At 34.4% G+C, this 22,965-nt stretch overlaps 1 protein-coding gene across 2 annotated transcripts; it reads left to right on the plus strand.

Annotated features, from left to right (window-relative positions):
• The first annotated feature begins 897 nt into the window (after positions 1-897).
• Positions 898-16,970, plus strand: LOC127156856 (coiled-coil domain-containing protein 73). Of its 2 annotated transcripts, none has more exons than XM_051099964.1 (19): positions 898-927; positions 3,077-3,131; positions 3,235-3,372; positions 6,780-6,851; positions 7,041-7,112; positions 7,862-7,897; positions 7,998-8,072; positions 8,547-8,585; positions 9,053-9,188; positions 9,386-9,465; positions 9,578-9,706; positions 9,782-9,841; positions 9,948-10,052; positions 10,702-10,812; positions 10,964-11,101; positions 11,695-11,848; positions 12,029-13,189; positions 13,269-13,387; positions 16,565-16,970. In XM_051099964.1, the coding sequence occupies exons 2-19, from the start codon at positions 3,081-3,083 to the stop codon at positions 16,832-16,834; spliced, it is 2,946 nt and encodes a 981-aa protein (XP_050955921.1). In that variant the 5' UTR covers positions 898-927; positions 3,077-3,080; the 3' UTR covers positions 16,835-16,970. The 2 variants fall into 2 exon arrangements, with proteins under 2 accessions (XP_050955921.1, XP_050955922.1); XM_051099965.1 differs by having other exon boundaries at positions 903-927; positions 12,029-12,991.
• Positions 16,971-22,965: the final 5,995 nt, after the last annotated feature.

Genomic DNA, 22,965 nt, shown 5'->3' on the forward strand with positions numbered 1-22,965 from the left:
TCCGGGCAGGGAGGGTTGTGTAAAAAGGTTAATAATTAAATTCCAGATTATTTCACAATTATAAAATCACAATTATGATTAAATGTGAATATATATATATATACACTATCTTTCAAAAGTTTGGGGTCAGTAAGACTTGTAATAGTCTTTAAAGAAGTGTCTTATGCTCATCAAGGCTGCATTTATTTGATTAAAAATATAGAAAAAAACAGTAATATTGCAAAATGTTTTTACAATATAAAACAATGTTTTTTATTTTAACATACTTTAAAATAGAATTTATTCCTGTGATGAAAAGCTGAATTTTTATCAGCTGTTACTCCAGTCTTAAGTGTCACTTGATCCTTCAGAAATCATTCTAATATGCGGATTTATTATTAGAATGATCAATGTTGGATAATATCAACACTTGTGCTGCCAAATATTTTTTGGAACCTGTGATTTTTTTTTTTTTTTTTTTTTTCAGGATTCTTTCATGAATAACAAGTTTAAAAAGTACAGTGTTTATTCAAAATATAAATATTTTATAGCAATGTAAATTATTTATTATTAACTTTTAATAAACTTTTAATTATTAACTTAATACATCCTTGGTGAATAAAAGTATTAAAAAAAAAAAAAAAAAAAAAAAAAAAAGAAAGAAACAATAAAAATGTACTGACCCCAAACTTTTGAACGGTAGTGTATATATACCTTTAAATTAAATTAGGTAATTAGTTAGTTGACGTTACATAAAAGCTAGTTTTAGTTTCTTTCGACGCTGTAACGTTTTCTAAATATTTAGCTTTTTTTTTTTATTATTATGCCATGACATAAACGTGTAAAAATATGTTGTTACATATACAAAAGTTAAAATATAAATGGTACACACAAAACACTAGGTGGCAGCAAAGGCAACGTTTCTTAGCGCCTGAATGGATGACACAGGTAGGGCGAGTGGGTTTATACAGAATGACATGATTTAAAACACTAGCTCGGAAAAATAATAGATCACATTTGCTTTTAAACATCTTCAGTGATCATATTTGAGAGGAAAGTGTACAGAAATTCAAGAATTTATTATTTAAGATGCGTTACCACAGCCGTCCTGACCGAATTTCAACCGAATCAAATCCAGTCAGCGCGGCTAAAAAGTCGCCAAGGTCTGGTTAAAGTAATACATTAATACATTTATGCGTATTAAACTATTATTTGTTTATTTTTTAACTATTTGCAGCACGTATCGTAAGCTGTTATTAGCTGTTAGTCAGTTATGAGGAAAAATAACTAATAAACAAACGTTGTGATAGTTTAGCTAGCTAGATAGATTGGCTTACCTTAATTAAACATTTGTGAAGTACATAAATATACTATTTAACATTTCGAAAATATGCTATTTTTTACGTCCTGAATGATAAAAATGTTTACTCAGCCTATTTACAATGGTCACTATAATAGTTAATACAAAAATACTACGTTTAAAAATGTTACTAATAATCAAATGACTTGAAAAGTGTTTTAATTTACTTCAGTTGATGGTAGTACCTATGGTATTGTTCCCAAAACTGACTTACTTTGTATCCCAGAACAATGTTTATGGTAGTAATATTTATTTAAGGGGTTAAAAGTCTCAGATATTAAATCCAGATTTCTCCCTGAAAGCAAAACTAGTGTTTGATCAGCTGAGGTCAAAGGTTAAATCTGATGGCTGTTCTAACTTCCACCTGATGTCCCGTCGACTGCCATTCACATTTACAGATGAGCAGCTATGACAGTAATACAGACATCATACCGCAGACAGCGAATTATCCCATTTTATGGATGGTGTCCTTTTAATTTTGCCTTTCATGGCTTATAAAGTTGTTTAATATCTGCTGAGGTGAATCAGCGGAGGAAGCGAATAAAGACATTGGCCCTCCAGGTCATTTGTGATAGTAGCAAATTCTAACGGGATCATTTAATTCCTGCACATGATTGATATATCAGCAGCGGCTAAATGGACGAAAGCCTTTCTTCTATTAAAACACCGGGCGGAATGAAGGCCTCCCACTTTCCAAGTCAGACATGATGATGGGGATACAGAGGACCAAGCACAGGTCAAATTAAATATCTTATATAATTTCTGGTGAATGACAGCGCCATCTGTCCATCCGGTGTTATGGCCCTGACCCCTATTAGCCTACACTCTTACCATGCTGCCATTTTCACCTTGATAGGTTTGAGATGGGATTTAAAATGTTTTTTCTAAAACGGCTTGACTTTGTCTATGGCAGTGGTTTATTCTTATGAGGTGAAATTTATGTAGTAGCATTGTTTTTGTCATATGCAGTACGATAAAACCAATAGTTCCAAACCAAATGTAATTGCATCTTATTTTTAACTCACAATTCAGAGTTTTCCCCTTGTAATTCTGAGTTTATGTCTCACAATCCTGACTTTTTTTCTTGTAATTCTGAGTTTCACAACTCTTACAATTTTGGGAATAGTGAGAAAAAAAATATTTTAGTTTATTTTTGACAGTTCAGATTTTTTTTCTTGCAATTCTGACTTTATATCTTACAGTTCTGACATCTGGTTTTTTTTTAATTTTGGAGACTGAGAAAAAAATATATATATACACATAAATGTGTGTGTGTGAGTAACAAAGTTATTGTTATTTTTGTTTTTTTTTATTCTGTGGCGGAAATGGGCTTCCATAGTAATAACTGACTAAAACTGACATAAAATTTAATAAAAACAAAATACATATTTTTATTACAAAAATACACAGCAAAATGACTAGAACTTTAACTAAAAATAAATAGAAAAATATACAAATTCAAAATATTACAAAAACTTTAATAGTACCTCAATGATATGACAATGAGACTATTTTGGTTGAATTTTATATTCATGTGGCAAATTGTGATGTCGATTCGCAACCACAAACTAGGGTTAAAATGTTGCCGGTTTATTATAATAATTTCTATTAGTTAAATTATTTATTAAACATTGATGTATTTAATCATATTGTTTCTATTTTGTGAAGCAAAAGCACTAGATTTGATCTGTACGTTCTGTTTAAATTGTTTGATTTAATGTTTTTTTCTCCCCCAAGTGCAATGGAGTCAAGTGTGGACTCTGGAACAAGGAACAAGGAGTTTTTCTCCTTGGTAAGTGGAAATATTCCAAAACAGAATGATGTGTTTTAAATTATATACAAATGAAATGGCAAGATTTACATACACTCCTGCTGTTTTTTTTTTTTTTCTGTAGATGGAAGATAAAGGTGCTCTCGGCCAACCGAAGACCCCAAACATTGCTGTAGAGAATGACGGGCGTACCATCTCACTGCAAGTACTGGAATTTAAAACAAGTCTCCTGGAGGCAGTTGAAGAATTGCATATTCACAGGGTACGGGGTTTTACTTCTACTTTTATCCTTTCTGATCATATACAATGTGTAAAAAAGGATGAAACGTGAGAAAACAAAGCAAGTGATGTAAGTTTTGGAGACAAAAGTTATGTTTATTGCACTGTTGCTTTTTAAGGTGTTTGTGCATTAGTGGCTTAGAATCTAAGACGATTGTTTTAATTGATTACCTGATCGAATGAGATAAAGACAAAAATAACAAAACCCCAGTTTCACCTTTCCTTTGCCCCCAACCCTTCACATCCTGTATGTATTTATTTAATTAATTAAATAATGCAATAACCTAAATCTGCCTGACAGAAAGCAATGAAATTATATATTTTAAATAATATTTGAAATGACTAAATTAACATACGTTAGGCTACAGTAAGGAAAATATTTTAAGTGTCAGTTCAGGTAGGAATAACTCCTGTTTGTTTGTGTTTTCATATTTTTATTTTTTCATTTTTACTTTATTATTTTACTTGTTTACCTTCTACTCATTTAAATATTTTGTTAGTTAGGTAGTTAGTATTTCTCTTTATTTTTTTTAAATATTAATAAATATATTTTAATATTAATTTAATTATTATTTAGTTTTTCTTAACGATTAGCGAAAATATTCATATTTAAATAATGCTGTAACCATGGCAAACCAATAAAATAATATCTTTTTAATAGTATTTGAACTGAATTATCTACATAATCTACATTAGGTTACAATAAAAAAAACATTTAAAGCATCAGATCAGGTAGAAATAACTCCTGCATGTTTGTTTGTTTTAATTTTTTAAATAGTATTTTTTTTTTTTTTACTAATTTAGCTTATGACTGTTCATTCATTTTTTCTTTCTTTATTTACATAGATAGTCAACTATCAGGATTTCCAAAAAAATACTAACATTCAAATTGTGCAACCTTGAGATATGGCAACATCTAAATGAGCAGGTTTATTCAACTCAGAAATTTCTAAAATGCCAAAATCAGCCTGACAATTTTCTAAGTGTCAGATCAGAAACTTAGTTTACTTACAAATGTTTCTCTTGGCTGAGAAATCTTCATATTAGTCTCACCCTAAGACGTGTGCACATATTTATAGAGCTTGAGCAATCTCAGACAAATATCAGCCCCCTAAAAGTCTGCTAAATGACATCTCAATATATTAGGAATGTCAGTTTATTAGTATCCGAATGGCATCATGGCTCTATTTGGTCCGTGTATGAAGAACTGAGGAATGTAATTTTGTGGGAGAAGTGTCATGAGTGTTCACTTTCTGTCCATCTGGATATAAGCCAGCAGAAGTTACACTTACATTAGAACGGGGTCATGCTGCAGGACATGACAAATTCACATATTTGCTTGCACGACCGGTACCCTCGAGCAAAGCACTTAAAACCCAACTCTGGACATGTTTAAAGGTTGTACGAGCAAAAATAAACAATTGTATCTCTCGTGTTTTATTGTTATTATGATGTTGGTGAGGAACAAAGGCATTAAATCAATGTGATCCTCAGGCATGCCATTAAACTAACACTTTGTAGTTCTCTGGTTTATAGGGACGGGGTTAAGATGGAGGATTTCCTGCCAGACAAACGCGCTCAGCTGAATGCCGTCACTTCTTATGTTCTTTTAAGAGAGTGCAAAGTGTGTTCCATTAAAATGACTGTATTAGCTTGCCATGTTGTCAGCCGTTTTGCCAGATACAGGAAATTTGAACGGCCAGCTGCTGAAAGTGCATTGTCCTGATGCATGACACTAGTCACTAGTAGAGTGATATTTTGCATGCTGTTTTTATTCTTTCAACACATTTTATGTGTCTTTGTCTTATAAGATTTCATACATCTACATGTATTTGAGGTCAAAAGTTTACATAAAGAATCTGCAAAAATGTTAATTGTTTGACCAAAATAAGAGGGATCATACAAAATGCATGTTATTTTTTAGTTAGTAATGACCTGAAAAAGATATTTCACATAAAAGATGTTTACATATAGTCCACAAGAGAAAATAATAGCTGAATTTATAAAAATGGCCCATTTCAAAAGTTTACATACACTTGATTCTTAATACTGTGTTAATACATGAATGATCCACAGCTGTGTTTTTTTGTTTAGTGATAGTTGTTCATGTGTCCCTTGTTTGTAACAGTTAAACTGCCTGCTGTTCTTTAGAAAAATCCTTCAGGTCCCACAAATTTTTTTTTTAGCATTTTTGTGTATTTGAACCCTTTCCAACAATGACTGTATGATTTTGAGATCCATCCTTTCACACTGAGGACAACTGAGAGACTCATATGCAACTATTACAAAAGGTCAAACACTCACTGATGCGCCAGAAGGAAAAATAATGCATTAAGAGCCAGGGGTGCAAACTTTTTGAATTTGAAGATCAGGGTAAATTTAACTTATTTTGTCTTCTCGGAAACATGTAAGTATCTTCTGTAGCTTCTGAAGGGCAGTACTAAATTAAAGAAATATGATATTTAGGCAAAATAAGAAAAAATTACCAATTCTTTATTTTGTTCAAAAGTTTTCACCCCCCCGGCTCTTAATGCATTGTTTTTCCTTCTGAAGCATCAGTGAGTGGCTGAACCTTCTGTAACAGTTGCATATGAGTCCCTCAGTTGTACTCAGGGTTAAAAAATAAATCTCAAAATCATACAGTCATTGTTAGAGTTAAGCTACACAAAAATGCTGGAAAACCAAAGAGTTTGTGGGACCAAAGGATTTTTCTGAAGAACAGTGGGCAGTTTAACTGTTCAGGACAAACAAGGGACTCGTGAACAACAATCACTAAACAAACAAACAAAAAAAAACACAGCTGTGGATCATTCAGGTGATAACATAGTATTAAGATTCAAACATATGTAAACTTTTAAATAGGGTTATTTTTTATAAATGCAACTATTATTTGTTCCTGTAGACTATATGTAAACATCTTTTAGGTGAAATATCCTATTCAGGTCAGTACAAAATAAAAAATTACATGCATTTTGTATGATGCCTCTTATTTTGGTAAAATAATTAACAGATTCTGTAAGGTGTATGTTAACTTTTGACCTCAACTGTATGCAATCAGTTTCTGTTCTGAAAGATTCACATGACCCACTAATTTTAATGCTCTTTTTTTTTTACCTGCAGACCCCATTTATTCAATTTATTGTCCTTCCATGAAACATCAACAGCTTTGCTAGTAGCACACTTTATTAGGAAAATGTAAATAAACTACATGAAAATAAAAGCCACAATGTAGAAAACCCACTGTCTTAAACCCACATGACGATGGCTTTATGTGAAAATCTCCTCTTTGGTGTCCATATACCTGCATAAAATGTAAATCATTTAAATCCATGTGGTTCTCTCCTATTATTACACTGAATATTGATGTGCTTGTGTACATTTTGGACACAGGATGCTGAAACAAGATATGAGGAGCAGATTTGTAAACTAGTGCTGGAGAAGCAGGAGTTGGAATGGCAAAAGGTTTGTTAGGACCGATAAGAATACTTCAATGTTTTTTTCATTAAATTCCTAAGATTCCATTATTTAAAAAAAGTGGGACTTTCTTTTGAGAAAGGGACTGATTTTGAGAAAACGACTGAGCATTTATAGAAATAAAACCATTTATATTGCTAAAGCTTGTATCAATATTAACAGCTGATTCTTTTTCAGGAGTCTTTACAAAGTCAGATTTCTAGAACAGCGAACGAAAATTCGGAGTCACTTGCTGCTATAAAAAAACAGGTATGACATAAGGACTTTATTTCAATAAAAAAATAAATAATTAAGGGTTAGTTCAGCCAAAAATGAATCACCCTCATGTTGTTCCAAACCTGAAAGACCTTCATTCATCTTCAGAGCACAAATTAAGATATTTTGGATAAAATCCGAGAGCTTTCTGACCCTGCATAGACAGCAATACAACGGACAAATTCAAGGCCCAGAAAGGTAGTAAGGATATCGACAAAATAGTCCATGTGACATCAGTGGTTCAAACTTAATTTTATGAAGCTCTAAGAATACTTTTTCTGTGCAAAAAAGCATTCTTTGACACGCTTACATGCGTTGTGGTACTGTCGTGAACATGCGTCGAAGACTGACGTGGAAAAGAAGAAATAAATGGTTGATTAAAGTCATTCTTTTTGTTTTATTTGCACACAAAAAGTATTCTCGTGGCTTCATGAAATTACGGCTGATCCACTGACGTCACATGGACTATTTTAACAATGTCCGTACTACCTTTCTGGGCCTTGAACTTGTCAGTTGTGTTGCTGTCTATGCAGGGTCAGAAAACTCTAGGATTTCATCAAAAATATCTTAATTTGTGTTCCAAAGACGAACCAAGGTCTTACGGGTTTGGAACAACATGAGGGTGAGTAATTAATGACAGAATTTTCATTTTTGGATGCACTACCCCTTTAGTAAAGGAAAGAAGTATATACGCAAAAAAATCTGAACATTTGTATGTATAATTTTTTTTGTTTAATTTAAAGTTTCAGGCCCAAATCCGAAAAATTGAGGGAGAAAAGGTTAGACTGTATTTTTGCATTTTAATCTGTTGTGCATTGGTTTATGCTTTTATTAAGATCTTTAATCATCACTTGACTAAATGTTAATGACCTCTTAAAGGGTAAAAACCAGTTGGCTGCTGAACTGAAAGACAAAGAGATCATCAGCCTCAAGGAAGAACTAAAACAGCTGCAGGTACACAAAATCAATACAACAACAACACACCTTTACATAACAAGATCTTCCATACCTCTCTCTTGCTTTAGGGACATAAAACAGTGGGAAAATCCATCTCATCGCTGACCTTTGAGTGGGGGTCTGTGTAGGTCTATTTGGTGTTGTCAGATAAATGATGTCGCATGGGTGATGCATGGTTTCTACGGTTCATCAAACCCTCGGTTCAACCGTACCATTGGCTGATAAAGGCCCTTGTTACTCTTTTATTTGATAATGCAATTCGGGCAGTTTGATTCGTATCTAAACACTCTTTACTCTTATTTATTAATATTGTATTTAAATAATAATAAAATGACTATATGCTATAATATTTCTACTTTAATTGAAACACTTATCCTGAATCTGTTTATTCTGCTTGCAACTTTTAGAAAGGTCACTTTCAGAGATAAAAACTCACTAAAATCACTTTCTTCTTTTACTACTGTCTTACAGTTGCTCAGGTACAGTTCGGAGAAGAAATTAGGCGAGCTGGTAAGGATTTCCAATTATATAAATTGTTGACAGAGGCAAGTGGGAGTGGGAAGAATTAAAGAGGAGGAACTGAGAGGGAGAGCGGATCATCAGGAGTAACGGATAGGGAGGGCGTGACACGTGAACCGCCAGCGCCGCTGTGAAAATACCACTATTAAAATATTTTATATCGGAGCCTCGCTCTGTTTAACCTTTCAATGGCGGAGTGGGGAATCAGTTTGATACAGACAATCAAACAGTAACGGGCTGCGGTTCACATAAAAGCCCCTCAGGCATGTTTGGAAGTTGACTCCTTATCTAGCAGAAAGGAGCACTCAGCCGAGATGTTAAACAAAGGTCTTCAAACTCTCCGATGCAGTATATATTCACGGTCTGCCCTTGCCGTGAAAAAGAACTGTTATTACTTGTACGGCCGAATGGGGATATTCCTCTTAGAAGGGAGGACAATGTGTTTTTAAACTTTTCAGGAGCAAAAGTTGCAGCTGCAGACACAAACCAAAGACAGCCACCTGAACCAGCTGGGAGAAGTGGAGAGGCGCTTCGCCGCCGTCTCCAGACAGTGTGCCATGGTCAAACAGGCCCATGAGAAACTCGAACAAAATGGTATGAAACACTTGCTGAGGGGGTTCAGGGGTGTCTTTAAACTCAACAGCTAATTTAAAAGAGCTGGAAAAAAACTTTTCTTCATTCGCATCAATAAATTGTCATTTTTTGAACATGAATTATTCAGCCTTTGTAGGTTAATGCTAAAAGAAAGCCTGTGTAGCAACGCCAAGCTTTTTTAAATCTTTTTTTCCAAGTTGAAGAGGCCATGCGAATTAATAAAAACCTCACATCCATCAATGAAAAACAGGAATCTACGATTAAAGCCTTGAAAGAGGTATAAGCACTGAATCATTCTTGTACCACTTATTGCTTTGTAAATTGACTTGCTTTGAAGTTTGAAGTTGTTCTACATCACTGTGTCACAAATTGTTGCACTTCATATTTAGGATTTGGAGAAGATCAACAAAGAGCTGGTCGCATTCAAAGTGTCGTCGGTCTGCAAACCTGGAGAGGAATGTTTACAGGATGTTCTGAAAGAGCAACAGTTTCAACTACTTGAGAAGAAACTCCTTGTGGTAGAATGTTTTTACATTTTTAAGCATAAAAGGTGATACCGGGAAGTCTGTAAATGTTATTTTTTATGCTTTTAGGAAACAGAACTTAACAAAAAACTGAGAAATGAAATGACCACAGAAAGGGCAGAGAAGAAGGTAAGCCTCTCAGAAAAATCTGGACCTTTTTGTGCGTTAGTATCGTTTAACACAGGTAATCAGACTTGGACGAAATGAAGTATGTGTGTGTGTGTGTGTGTGTCAGATGGTATTGAGATCCCTCCACCACAATCAGAATTTACTGCAAACACAGACAGAAGCTCTGATCCGAGCAGAGCAGGAGCTCCGCACACTCCGTGAGGAATATCAGGTCAGGCTTCCCAAAACCCAACATACAAAAAGATTTTTTTTTAAATTTATTTTAGTTTTTTATGCAAATTAAAATGTATTTATTTATTTATTTTTCACAGTTTTTTGCATTTTATTTGTACTGTGTGCACATCTAAAAAGAACAGATAAAAATCTCTTATTAATTAAATAATAAAAAACAAATTAACTGTGTATAGTAGGTAAACGTAAACACTAAATAAATATTTTGGGGTAAAAAATAAAAAGCTAAATCTGTCAACTGTTTCCAGATATTTAATGTAATTTAATTTTCTCAAAATGATAATCTTAGTATGTTATACACATTCAGGAGTAAACAATGGTCACCTAGTGCTCATAAAATTGATTGAGTGGACTGAAAATCACTTTTGCACATTTACAACACACGAAGTGCAACTCAATAATAGTAAGTGTGTTTAATGTCCGTTTACAGCCTCCTTCTCTTTTATTCCCTCCATTCCTCTATTTAATTCACTTAGTCATTCACTGATTAAAACCATTATTAACATGACAAAAGCCAACTGATTTGTATTGGCCTCTCCGTCTGTTTAGAATCCTCTGTCCAGGTTAAATAAACACATAAAAATTTATCATTGCGTTAAAAATTTTCTGGGTGATTAATTTCATTGCAGGTCCTTAAAACAGAACATGAATTGAACCAAGAGAGGACCAAAGAAAAAGACGACAGCTTTGCTCGCTTGCGAGATGAATACCAAAATTCTAAACTCGCTTGGGAAAAAGAGGTGACGACGAGTTCTGAAAAAGCATCACGCAAAAAGAAAGAAAATAAAGGATCTAGAATTGAGATCTGCCTCAGAAAGCAGATTTGTGAAATTTAATTATACATTGAATTACTTTTTATCATTAAAATGCCATTTTTTATTGAAAACACAGATTCTGCGATTGCAAGTGTCAACGGAGTCCGGTCAAGAAGAGCTGATAGCGGTAAAAGAGGCATATAATCAACTACAGGAAGAGCACAAACTGTCTATTTCTGCAGTTCATAAAGCCAAAGAAATTTGTAACTCTGAGGTGGGATACGTTACGTATACATTCATAACCAGTGACTGTTTAATAAGCTTGTAAACTGGACATGGATAAATAGGTCTAAACTTTTAAATCACAATTTTGAAATGGTGTTTGATTTATTTAAGAGATAGTCATCCAAAAATGAAAATTCTCTCAGTAATTACTCGTCCTCATGTCATTCCAAACCTGTAAGACTTTCATTCATCGTCAGAATACAAATTAGGATATTTTTTATGAAATCTGAGATCTCTCTGACTCCCATAGACAGCACGGGCCCAACCAAATAATTTTAGGAATCTTGTTATGTGCGCAAAAAAACTAAACAATATTTTTCAACAGTTCTTCTCCGCTTTATTCTAGCGAAATTTTAAAGAGTAATTACAGTTGAACCACTGATGTCACATGGACTATTTTGTCGATGTTCTTGGTACCTTGGATTTCATCTGAAATATCTTATTTTGTGTTCCAAAGACAAAAAAAGGTCTTATGGGTTTGGAAGACATGAGGGCGAGTAATTAATGACAGAATTTTCATTATTGGGTGAACTATCCCTTAAAGTGTTTTGAATTTTAATACAAGGCTCTTTTTTATTACAGATTGCCAAAAAAGTTCAAGAAAATTCTCTCTGTGTGACATCTAATGAGATTAACCTTGTAAAGGCGAGCAGTCTCCATGAAGATCTTGAGGAAAGTCTTATTAGTCCTCATGATAACCGTGAACCAACGTGTCACCCTGATAAAGACGTTCCAGGTAAGAAAGAATGCATAGTTGTCTTCTTCAGCCAAGCTTGGCGCCGCTATAACTAACATTTTTATACAGAATGATGTGAAGTGCAGGGAGGTGGTTCCTGCAGTCTCTTTATCAAGAAAGCTTACCTGTACTTCTCATTTTTCTCTCATAATGATGCATGCATTTCATTTCCTCACGCAGATGAAAGCATCGAGTTTCAAAAGGCTAGAAAAGATGGCTGCTCTCAGAACAACAGCAAGGAACTTGACATTCCAATGCAGGCTGATAGAACAGTACCTGCAGTCTCACTGTTGGTTTCAACCAATGACGATAACATCTCAAGGCCTGAGGATGTCAATCCCATGACGAATCATCTGTCAAAGTCGTGTGATGAAACAAAAACCGGTGAGCCAGATGATAAAGGATGCCCCTCAAACCCAATCCGAAGTGACACAGACGGTCGTCTTGCTGAGCTATCAGGACCTGAAACCAGGTCTGTTTATGGCGTAGACGGCGACCCTTTAGCTTTGGAACCGAAAGATAGTCCGCTGGAGCGGAATCTGTGTACTTCTGAAGTGACTGAATCCCAGACATCAGATAAACACATGGACAGCCAGGGATATGCTACATTTCAATCCAAAGAAGACCACCAGACTGCCGCACCTGAATTTCTCCAAAAGGAAACTCAAACAACTGCAGAGAGTCTTTCAGAAGACAAAACTCCAATCTCAAATCCACAAGAAACAGTTGTGTTTTATGACAAAATGACAATTACAGAAGACGCCCAACAAGGTCCATGCCATGATACCATCCATGAGGAGCTTGAAATCAACCTTGATGCTTCAGGTGCCACGACGCCTTTCGAAACACTCCCTGATGAGTCCAAAAATCAGTTCTCACCGCCTGAATTGATTTGTGAACATACACAAAGTCAGGTATCCCAAGTGAGGGGGTTAACTGAAACAAGCCTCTACAGAGTGATCAACGAGATGGAATCTAAACAATCGCCTCTTGTTGATCACACCACTTTAGTTGAACCGGTGGAGGTGATTTTGGAAAATAGCGATCAAAAAGATGATTCAGAACCATTGAAATCGCAACAGACTGAACTGGGTGTTTCTTCTGAAGAACCCAAAATCACAAACCCAGAAGAAGATTTTTCTGGTAAATACTTGGTAAATACTTCAGACCATTCTAGAAACACAAGACATCAGTCGTCCTTTGCATGGGACACGTTTATGAAAGGGATAAAGAAACCACATCCAACACCTTTAAGAACTGAGCTGTGGTCCTCTGGATTTCATGAGCTTGTTTCTCCATATTGTGCTCCCCTTTTTATAAAGGATAAATTGGCAAAAGGAGGTGTGTCTTGTAATATAAACAGAGTGTTTTAGAATTATAAGACTCAAAAACATTTTAAATTCAAATCCTGTATTTACAGCCATTATGAAGACTCCTGAGAGACTAGAAACCCCAAGCAAGCGTCCCCACCAAAGGAGCGACTGTCAAGGAGAGTGGAATGCTATCAAGCAGTCTTTTTCTGAAATGTTAACAGAGAAAGTAAGTTTCCACACAGGTCAGCGAAGAATCTAGTGAGTTAACATAAGAGGCATGCGCTGCAGCACACGCTGAGTGCCTAAAGACAACTTCCATTCCCAGAAGTATTTCAGCAGGGTGAAATGGCAGCATTTTTCTCAATTAAATGTTGATAGAAAACAGCAGGACAAAAGTCTCTAAGTATAAATCACAGAGAAGCAACCCAACTCCAAAGGGAGCTAAGAGGCTAATATGGAATAAACCAGAGATCGTTTTCAAGGCTGTTGTTTTTGATAACACTGCAATATCCGGTTTCAACTTTTGGCTGCATTACTTAAATGAAATCAATCTAAATGATAGTTTTTGCTTTTTTGAATGTTAAGTCAAGTTGTCACCAAGGATTTACCATTTGATCCAAAAGCAAAATAAAGTTTAGAAAAATATTATTCAAATAAATACTTCAAATAATTATGTGAATAAATCAATTAAATTGACTTATTAAAGGAATAGTTCACCCAAAAATCAGCTCAACCTCATGTCGTTCCAAACCTGTAAGACCTTTGTTCATCTTCAGAACACAAATTAAGTTATTGCTGATGAAATTCGAGAGTTTTCTGACCCTGCATAGACAGCAACACAACTGACAAATTCAAGACCCCGAAAGGTAGTAAGGACATTATTAAAATAGTCCATGTGACATCAGTAGTTTAACCCTGATTTTATGAAGCTATGAGAATACTTTTTGTGCGCAAAGAAAATTGTGAAAAAAAATGTGTTCACAAGAGTAACATTATGGTTGAACCACTGATGTCACATGGACTATTTTAACAATGTCCTTACTACCTTTAACTTGCTGTCTATAGAGGGTCAGAAAGCTCTTGGATTTCATCAAAAATATCTTAATTTGTGTTTCGAAGAACAACATGAGGTTGAGTAATTAATGACAGAAATTTCATTTTTGGGTGAACTATCACTTTAATTTAATTCTAAACAACACCCAATGTGCCTCATTTATCAATCTAACATAGAAACGAGCACAGATCTGAGCGCACAAATCAATTTACAACAGAATTAACGTGCGATTCATGAAATATTTGTATGCCACCAATCCATCTTACAAAGATCTTACGTTGATAAATGTGGAGGCAGAAAACAATCATCATATGAATATCATGCACCTAAAAACACCCCGGTTTAGAAGACACTGAGAAACGTAACCTGGCCAAAAAGAGGATGTAATCTCATGAAAGAGAAACTGATCTTTCTCTAAAAGCACTCTTTAACATTATAATTGCAAACAATGGCATTAATTTATATGTATATTAAATACCTGTAAATATAACGAAACGTTTACGGCTATTTAGTTCTTCTTAATCCACAACAAACCCTTTAAATTTAATGATAGCCTTTTACAGAACAAGAATGAAAGATAAGTAGCTATAAATGTTTTATACTAAACTATAAAGTAAAATACAAATTAGGCTATAGTGGCATCCATTAAAAACTGAATAGAAACGTCAAGCAAAAATGAATTTATTAAAGCGAATCTAAACAAGCCTTTCTCATTCAACATCCAAAAGTTTTAATTTTTTTGCCATGTAACATTTATTTGCTAAACTATTATCAGTGATGTTAAAAGAGGCTTTGTACTTCACTTGAGATCCAATATCGAGAATAAATATAAACCTTAATGGGAGAATAAATGTAAAAATATATCACACAAACCTGCAATAATTAAATATGTTACATAATACAAATAACCTTTATGTATTTAATCCTATTTTACCAGTGTCTTTGCTGCTGTTAACCTTTAAATGATCCAGTTCAACCGTTCTAATAAGCAAAAATTACTCAAGATAAACTAACATTTGAATTTATTTTTTCTTTAGCACATTTGGTGTGAAAGGGCTTTTGCATTTGCTAAAAATGAAAGTTTTTTATATTAAAAACAAACAAGTAAGCCCTGCCCGAATTTAAAAAGTAATGTAACACATTACTTTCCATAAAAGGAAATAAGCAATGTAATCAGTTACTTTTTTAGGGAGTAACGCAATATTGTAATGCATTACTTTTAAAAGTAACTTTTCCCAACACTTCACATGAGCAATAATTTTTATTTCAGTGCTTCATGCAGATTTTACAGTGGTATTTTTAAATTGATCAGTTCAGTGTAACTTTTATGTTTGGTTGACTGTATTTTAGTTTGATTAATGACTGAAATGTGTGTGTGAGGTGTCTACACGATCAGTAACATTTAATAAAATAAAGATATAAAGAAAAAATAAACTCGTACAGGTTTTATTTCTTTTGCTAATCTGTTAATTATTTAAGAGAAATTTATTTAGTTTATGCCTTTTTGTTTTATTCATTTTTCTCCATTCACAGAAGCGCTGCTTTGTTTGTCAATTAGGGAAATAATCAAAATTAACAAAATGCTGCCATTATACAATTCTCTGAAATTCTCTGCTGCATGCAAGTTCATTTTAATATTCCATATTGGTAAATTCCAAGTTTTGCGTAGAAACGACTGTACGCCCAAATTTCTGTCCTACGTTCATCTCGTAAATGAGGCCCAGTGTGCTTGTTTGTCATGTATGGTTTTTTTTTACTAGACTAAAGGTCATTGCACAGAGTCCGAAATTGTTTGCACGTTAAAAATAAATACAACCTCACGTTGTGTCAGACATGAAACTTTCGTCCGTTCTAAATAAGTTCAGATCGGGTTGGATTTTCTGCGTTTTTCACATCTGTAGCAACCATTTTGAGAGGTGTTTTGACAGTTCAGAGCCACCGTACAAGCAAACGCCAAAATCCAGAATTGCGTCTGACAAATTCATCCACTTCGTCACACAGCACAAAGCACTGTAAAGGTGCTTGTACACTGAGTTCACAGAAAATAGTGGTCTTCTTTATAATATGTATTTTCTCTTTTTAGAAAGAGCATGGACAACAAAATCATTACATTTTGTATTGTTTTGCGAATTTTTCTGCAACGTAAGAATTAATACGCATTGAATTGTGTGCAAGTGTGCAAGGTAACGAATGACGAATACGAAAAAACACAGACGAAAATTTCAGATTCAGTGTGCAATAACCTTAAATCTGTTAGATTTTACTTTTCATTTTCATTAATACTTCCATCAGAATTAAATCAAGGTAGAGTGTCATCGCGCTTTTATTACCAATTTTATTTTCCCGCAGGAGAATCAAGTTCTTATCTCCTACAGCTCAACGGTGAGTGGCAGTCCGGTCTCTTCTTCCATGGGTAATGGGCTGCGACAAAACTCCACTCCTACTGTTCCTCCTCCTCCTAAACTTCAGAGCGTGGAGAAACTGACCCAGCCTATGGCTTCAAGCTCTGAAAGAAAAGAAGAACGAAAACAATCCGACATAATGGCCCAAATTGCAAAAATTGAGGAATTTATGTCATCTGAAGGTTTAATGCCTCAAAAAAGACTCAAAATTGATTGATACGCATTAGAAATGTATGCGTTTGTAATGTTTTTAGAGTTTGAAATGTGTTCCTTAGATACGTTCCTAACCCTCCATGTGAGTAGATACAGTAAGATATTAATTTAACTAAATAAATGTTCAACATTTCAAGCAACTTTATTTTTTGCAGACTTTCTTAAAAGGGTCAAATGTTTACGTCCACTGCATCATGTTAATCTATTGCTAAACAAGGTAAGTGCTACACATAAACCTGTTAATTACGCCGCACAAGCTAATTAACACTCATTACTTCCAGACTAGCATGTTCGTTCCTCAGAGGGCATTTAATGGCCAAACATTGCTAATTTACATTTGATACACAAACAGTGGGCAACTATAACTTGGGATAATTAAAATACACAAGTAAGAAGAATCAATTAGCACATATCAAGCCAAATTAACAAATGCAAATGAGTCTCCCATTAAGTTTATGTCCTTGGTAAATAGGCTGTGGGGACCGTGTGGACACATGTTAGGGCGATACAGATGACAAAATGTGTTGCATATGGCGACACTGGTCAACGAAAGCCGCAGGAGTATATTTTTTCAGCTTTATATCATTTTTTTTCTTACCAAAAAAATAGGACTGAAAATGTAATCTGTAGATATAGATGTTTTTTTGTTTGGTTTTTTTTTTGTTTTTTTACCGCATTTTGTCTTACAGCACTAACCTGGTTTATGCTATAATGCTACTTGTGCTAGCTCATACGGTCATATTTAATAAGCTTTATTTTAGGAAAATAAACCAAATGAGTTTCCATTTCAAATTAAGCACTTTTAAGAGCTTCACAAAAACATTTCACCTAGTACTAAAATCATCCAGCAGAAAGCAAATGCGCACCTCCTGATGAAAGCACAAGGTCCCTCAGAGGTTCACCTTAATACACTTACTCATTATTAATATGTCAAAATGTTAATGTCCTCGTAAAGAAATCTTATGCGTTCCAGCCACTGTGCCAGCAGTACTGACCCTTATCCTTAGAGGGAGTGGGCAATATGGAGAGCGTAATTTTAATACACACACTGGATTATGAAGTGGCAGTCCTTTGAAACAGTCAATTACACTTGAGCGCGGGAGGGCCCTAGTGTTAATTACTAGTCGGTTTTATATCGTGTGTAAATACAGAGCCTGCTGACATTCACATTCCATCACCGTGTCCTGACTGCCACAGCAAATTAGCCTGACCCGTCTGTGTGCGCACCGCTAGGCCGCTGCGTGTTCCTTTAACTTTAGAATAACATTCAGTGCAAACAGGCCCACTTCTGTTTATTAGGGTTGTTGGTGCTACGAGTTTAGGTCACTGTGAGACTATATAAAATATTTAATGGTTCTTCTTAATGATTTTCATTTTTGAACAGTTCCATTAACAATTCTTTTTTGTGGTTTTAAGAATAAATATTTGGGAAGAAAATGCATTCCATTGCTGAATTACAAGGTGTGGCTAAATAGAATCATTAGTTTGGGATTCAAACTACACTGGTTTTACTATACAGTATTTGTTGAATTCACTAAAAAGAACTGATTCATTAGAATCGTTAATTCAGGAATCGGCCTACACTGGTTGCACTTTGATTCATTAAAAAGAAGCAGCTCATGAGTCACAAATGCAACGTTTGGGAATCAAGTATGTATTTGATTCACTTGAAGTGACTTAGTAGAATCTTTTGTTTGAGAATTAAGCTAAACTGATTGTGCTGTAGTTGTTTAATTCACTAAAAAGAACCCAACTCTTTTAGAATAATTAGTTTAGGAGTCATCTGATTGTGTTGAGTTATTTTAAATCACAAAAAGAACAAACTCTTCAGAATAATTACAGAACAGAATAGTTCAGCACTACACTGGTTTCACTGTATCTGTTTAGTTCACTAAAAAGAACAGACTCATTAGAATCATTCATTTAGCAATCAGCCTACACTGGTTGTATTATTAAAAAAAAAAAAAAAAACAGCTCATAAGAGTCATGCATTTAGGAATGAGAGTGCACTGGCTGCACTTTGTTTTTAATTTACTTTTCAAACCAACTTTTTTTAAACAGATTTGTTTTTTTCAGACAGATTTGTTTGGGAGTCAGACTAAAGTAGTTGTGCTGTAGTTGTTTAATTTACTAAAAAACAACAAGAACAACTCATTAGAATAATTCTTTGAGAATCAAACTCATTAGATTCATTCCTTTGGTAATCGAACATTGGTTGTGTATTTGCATAATTCATTAAAAAGAGTCAACTTATTTGAATCATTTGTTTGGGAATCAGACTACACTGATCTGTTTTCCTCTGTAGTTTTAGTATTGTTTAATTCACAAAAAAAAAAAAAAAAAACTCTTTTAGAATAATTTGTTCAGGAGTCATCTGGTTGCGTTGTATTTGTTTAAATCACAAAAAAAGAAAAAACAGATTCATCAGAATCATTAATTCAGGAATCAGCCTACACTGGCTGCACACTGATTCATTAAAAAGAACCAGCTCATAAGAGTCACAAAAGCAATATATTTGGGAATCAAGTATGTTTTTGATTCACTTAAAGAACCGACTCTTTTCGAATCTTTTGTTTGAGACTAAACTGATTACGCTGTAGTTGTTTAATTCACTAAAAAGAACTGACCCATTAGAATCATTCATTCAGGAATCGGCCTACACTGGTTGCACTTTCAAATTGATTCATTGTAAAGAACCACCTTACGAGAGTCATTCATTTAGCAGACAGTGCACTGGTTGCACTGTATGTTTTTGACTGACTTTCTGACAAACATTTGTTTGGGAATCAGACTAAAATAGTTGCACTGTAGTTGTTTAATTCATTAAAAAGAACCAACTTATTTGAATCATTTGTTTAGGAATCTGACTACAGTACACCTATTGCACTTAAAGACTGATTCATTTAAAAGAACCAGCTCAATCAGACTAAAGTAGTTGCGCTGTAGTTGTTTAATTCACTAAAAAGAACCAACTCAACTCATCGTCTGGTTGTGTTGTGTTTGTTTAAATAAAAAAAAAGAACCAACTCTAGAATAATTCTAGAATAGAATAGTTCTACTACAAATATAGTTTCACTGTATTTGTTTAATTCACTAAAAAGAACTGACTCATTAGAATCATTCATTCAGGAATCAGCCTACAGAGATTTGATTCATTATAAATAACCAGCTCAGAAGAGAATAATTCATTTGGGAATCAAAGTGCACTGGTTGCAGTGTTTTTCATTCACTTTTTGAACCAACTTATCTGAATCATTTGTTTGGGAATCAGACTAAAGTAGTTGTGCTGTAGTTGTTTAATACTCTAATAAAAACCAACTCATTATCATCATTGTCGTTCTTTTGGGAATCAAACACTCTTAGTGTATTTGAATAATTCACTAAAAAAAAGAGCCAATTTATTTGAATAATTTTTTGGAAATTGGACTAAACTGAATGCGCCGTAGTTGTTTAATTCTCTAAAAAGAACTAACTCTTTGTTCAGGAGTTGTCTGGTTGAGTTGTGTCTGTTGTTGTGAACCATCTCTTTAGAATAATTACAGAATACAGTCAACATTTGAAGTGGATCAAAACCTTTGTCCTAACACCAAAACAATACCCATTCTTGTCTTAGGACAACTTTGATGAACTTTTTTGATCCATTTCAAATGTTAACTGCTGTAGAATAGTTCTTACTACACTGATTCATTGATTTGATTCATTATAAATAACCAGTTTAGAAGTGAATTATTCATTTGGGAATCAGAGTGCACTGGTTGCACTATTTTTGATTCACTTTTTGAACCAACTTTTTTAAATCATTAGTTTGGGAATCAGACTAAAGTAGTTGTGCTGTAGTTGTTTAATTCACTAATAAGAACCAACTCATTAGAATCATTCTTTTGGGAATCAAACTCATTAGAATCATTCTTTTGGCAATCAAACACTAGTTGTGTATATGTATAATTCACTAAAAAGAGCTGAGTTATTTGAATCATTTGTTTGGGAATTAGACTAAACTGATTCACAAAATTCACAAAAAAGAATCAACTGCTTTAGAATAATTTGTTCAGGAGTTGTCTGGTGAGCCAACTTATTTGAATCATTTTTTTGGGAATTGGACTACACTTTACTCTGTAGTTTAAGATTAGTTTATCCAAACGCCATTCAAAATGTCCTGCCACATTCTTCTTTCAATAGGAAAGCCCTAGGTGACGAAAGAGTGCTCCAAACCAGGCACGTGGATAAATAATTACATTAACGTCTTTTTTCTATCCCCCTTTTTCTTAAAAAAAAAGCAGTGCACTGTTGTTCTCCCTCTGTAGCTGTGAATCACCTCCGCTCTGGCCTTCTCATCTTACCTCACATTGAGAGACGAGAAGATAATCCCAGCCTGCCCACTACTGTCAAAGGTCAGCCCAGTTTAAAGTTCACCATCCACATCATTTATATGGCCTTAAATTAGCCCAAACGCAAAGTTATGACTGTTTCTCTCTCTTTCAGCCAGTTGTTAATCTTCTCGTCGTACTTCGAATCCAATGAGAAATAGGAATGCTCAGCGGACGGCTGTTTTGATTGAATTATACCCCTCAAGGACCACCATGGCAGGCCCATACGCTTTTAATTCTGAAGAGGTAAGAAGCGATCGCACGGGTACACGGTACTCCCCATACGTGGAGTATGTCATCCCCACCTATATATCTGTTCAGCCGGCGATGTGCACCTCTTAAAGGATGAACCATTTCGGTTGTGATGGGTGGGGGGAGGCGATCAGGAGCCCTATCTTAACCCACATGCCGTCCTGCATTAGCCGTGTCCCTATTGAGGTGTCAGCCCATAAGTCTTACTCAGTGGGATGTCACAGCCAGATGATGGAGAGCGCTTCTTCACTCCAGGGGATCTTGTAAAACTTGCATGCCCCCGGTCTCTACTCCCAGTCCGGCCTCCTCCTCGACACGGTCTCCCCTTGTGCTAAATCAGAACTAGTGAATGACACGCCGAGATCCATTAAGCAACAAACGTATTTGGTTACTTACTTTTAAAGGGTATTGCAAGGGTCTTCCTGGTTGAAGTACTACACTCAGAAAACTCATAAAAGTTATGTGCTTGTAAACTTTGTCAGTTTAAACTTCACAGTCAAGTTAGGTGTAGTGAGTGAAACTACAAAGAAAGATTTCAGTGATTATAATCATAACTGATGAAGTACTTGCAATTAAAAAGAAACACTGTAAGTATGCTTATTTAAAAATTATATGTGAGCCTGGACCACAAAACCAGCCATAAGAAGCACTGGTATATTTGTAGCAATAGCCAAAAATACATTGTATGGGTTGAAATTGTCACTTTTTTATTATATCCAGAATCATTAGGATATAAAGTAAAGATCATGTTCCGTGAAGATACTTTGTAAATTTTCTAGCATAAATACATCAAAACCAAATTTTTGATTAGTAATATGCATTGCTAAGAACTTCATTTGGACAACTTTAAAGGCCATTTTCTCAATATTTTGATTTTTTGTACACGCTTAGATTCCAGATTTTCAAATAGTTGTATCTCAACCAAATATTGTCCTATCCTAACAACCATACATCAATGGAAAGCTTATTTATTCAGCTTTCAGATGATGTAAAAATCTCAATTTCAAAAAATTTGACACTTATGACTGGTTTTGTGGTCCAGGGTCACATATATAATACTACATATTATCTAAACACACACTTGAATAAACTGTAGTCTTTGATATTCTCAATTAAAAAGGAAGAAAAAAAATTGGGGTTCGTAAGATTTATTTAATCAGGAATACAATAAAACTGTAATATTATAAAATGTTACAATTTTTTAAATAACTGTTTTCTACTTTAATATATTTATAAAATGTAATTTATTCATTTGATGGCAGAGCTAAATAGTGTCACATGATCCTTCTGAAATCATTGTAATATGCTGATTTGGTGCTAAAAAAAAAAGCATTTTTGTTATCAATGTTAAAAATGTTTGTGCTGCACAATATTTTTGTGGGAAACATGATAAAAAATATGAGGGTTGGTGATGCCATGAGTTTAGGTCACTGCTTTGCTTAAATTGAGAAATTATAAAATATTTTATGTTTCCTCTTAATGATTTTTGTTTCTGAACAGCTCCATTAACAATTTT

The sequence above is a fragment of the Labeo rohita genome, chromosome 25, assembly GCF_022985175.1.
Source record: "Labeo rohita strain BAU-BD-2019 chromosome 25, IGBB_LRoh.1.0, whole genome shotgun sequence".
NCBI classification, from domain to species: domain Eukaryota; kingdom Metazoa; phylum Chordata; class Actinopteri; order Cypriniformes; family Cyprinidae; genus Labeo; species Labeo rohita.

Bases quoted from the DNA above. Each gene is read 5' to 3' on its own strand.
- LOC127156856 (XM_051099964.1), top strand. From the start codon at position 3,081: ATGGAGTCAAGTGTGGACTCTGGAACAAGGAACAAGGAGTTTTTCTCC. The intron at 3,373-6,779 runs GTACGGGGTTTT...TTTTGGACACAG, and splicing joins AAGAATTGCATATTCACAGG to GATGCTGAAACAAGATATGA. The intron at 6,852-7,040 runs GTTTGTTAGGAC...ATTCTTTTTCAG, and splicing joins AGGAGTTGGAATGGCAAAAG to GAGTCTTTACAAAGTCAGAT.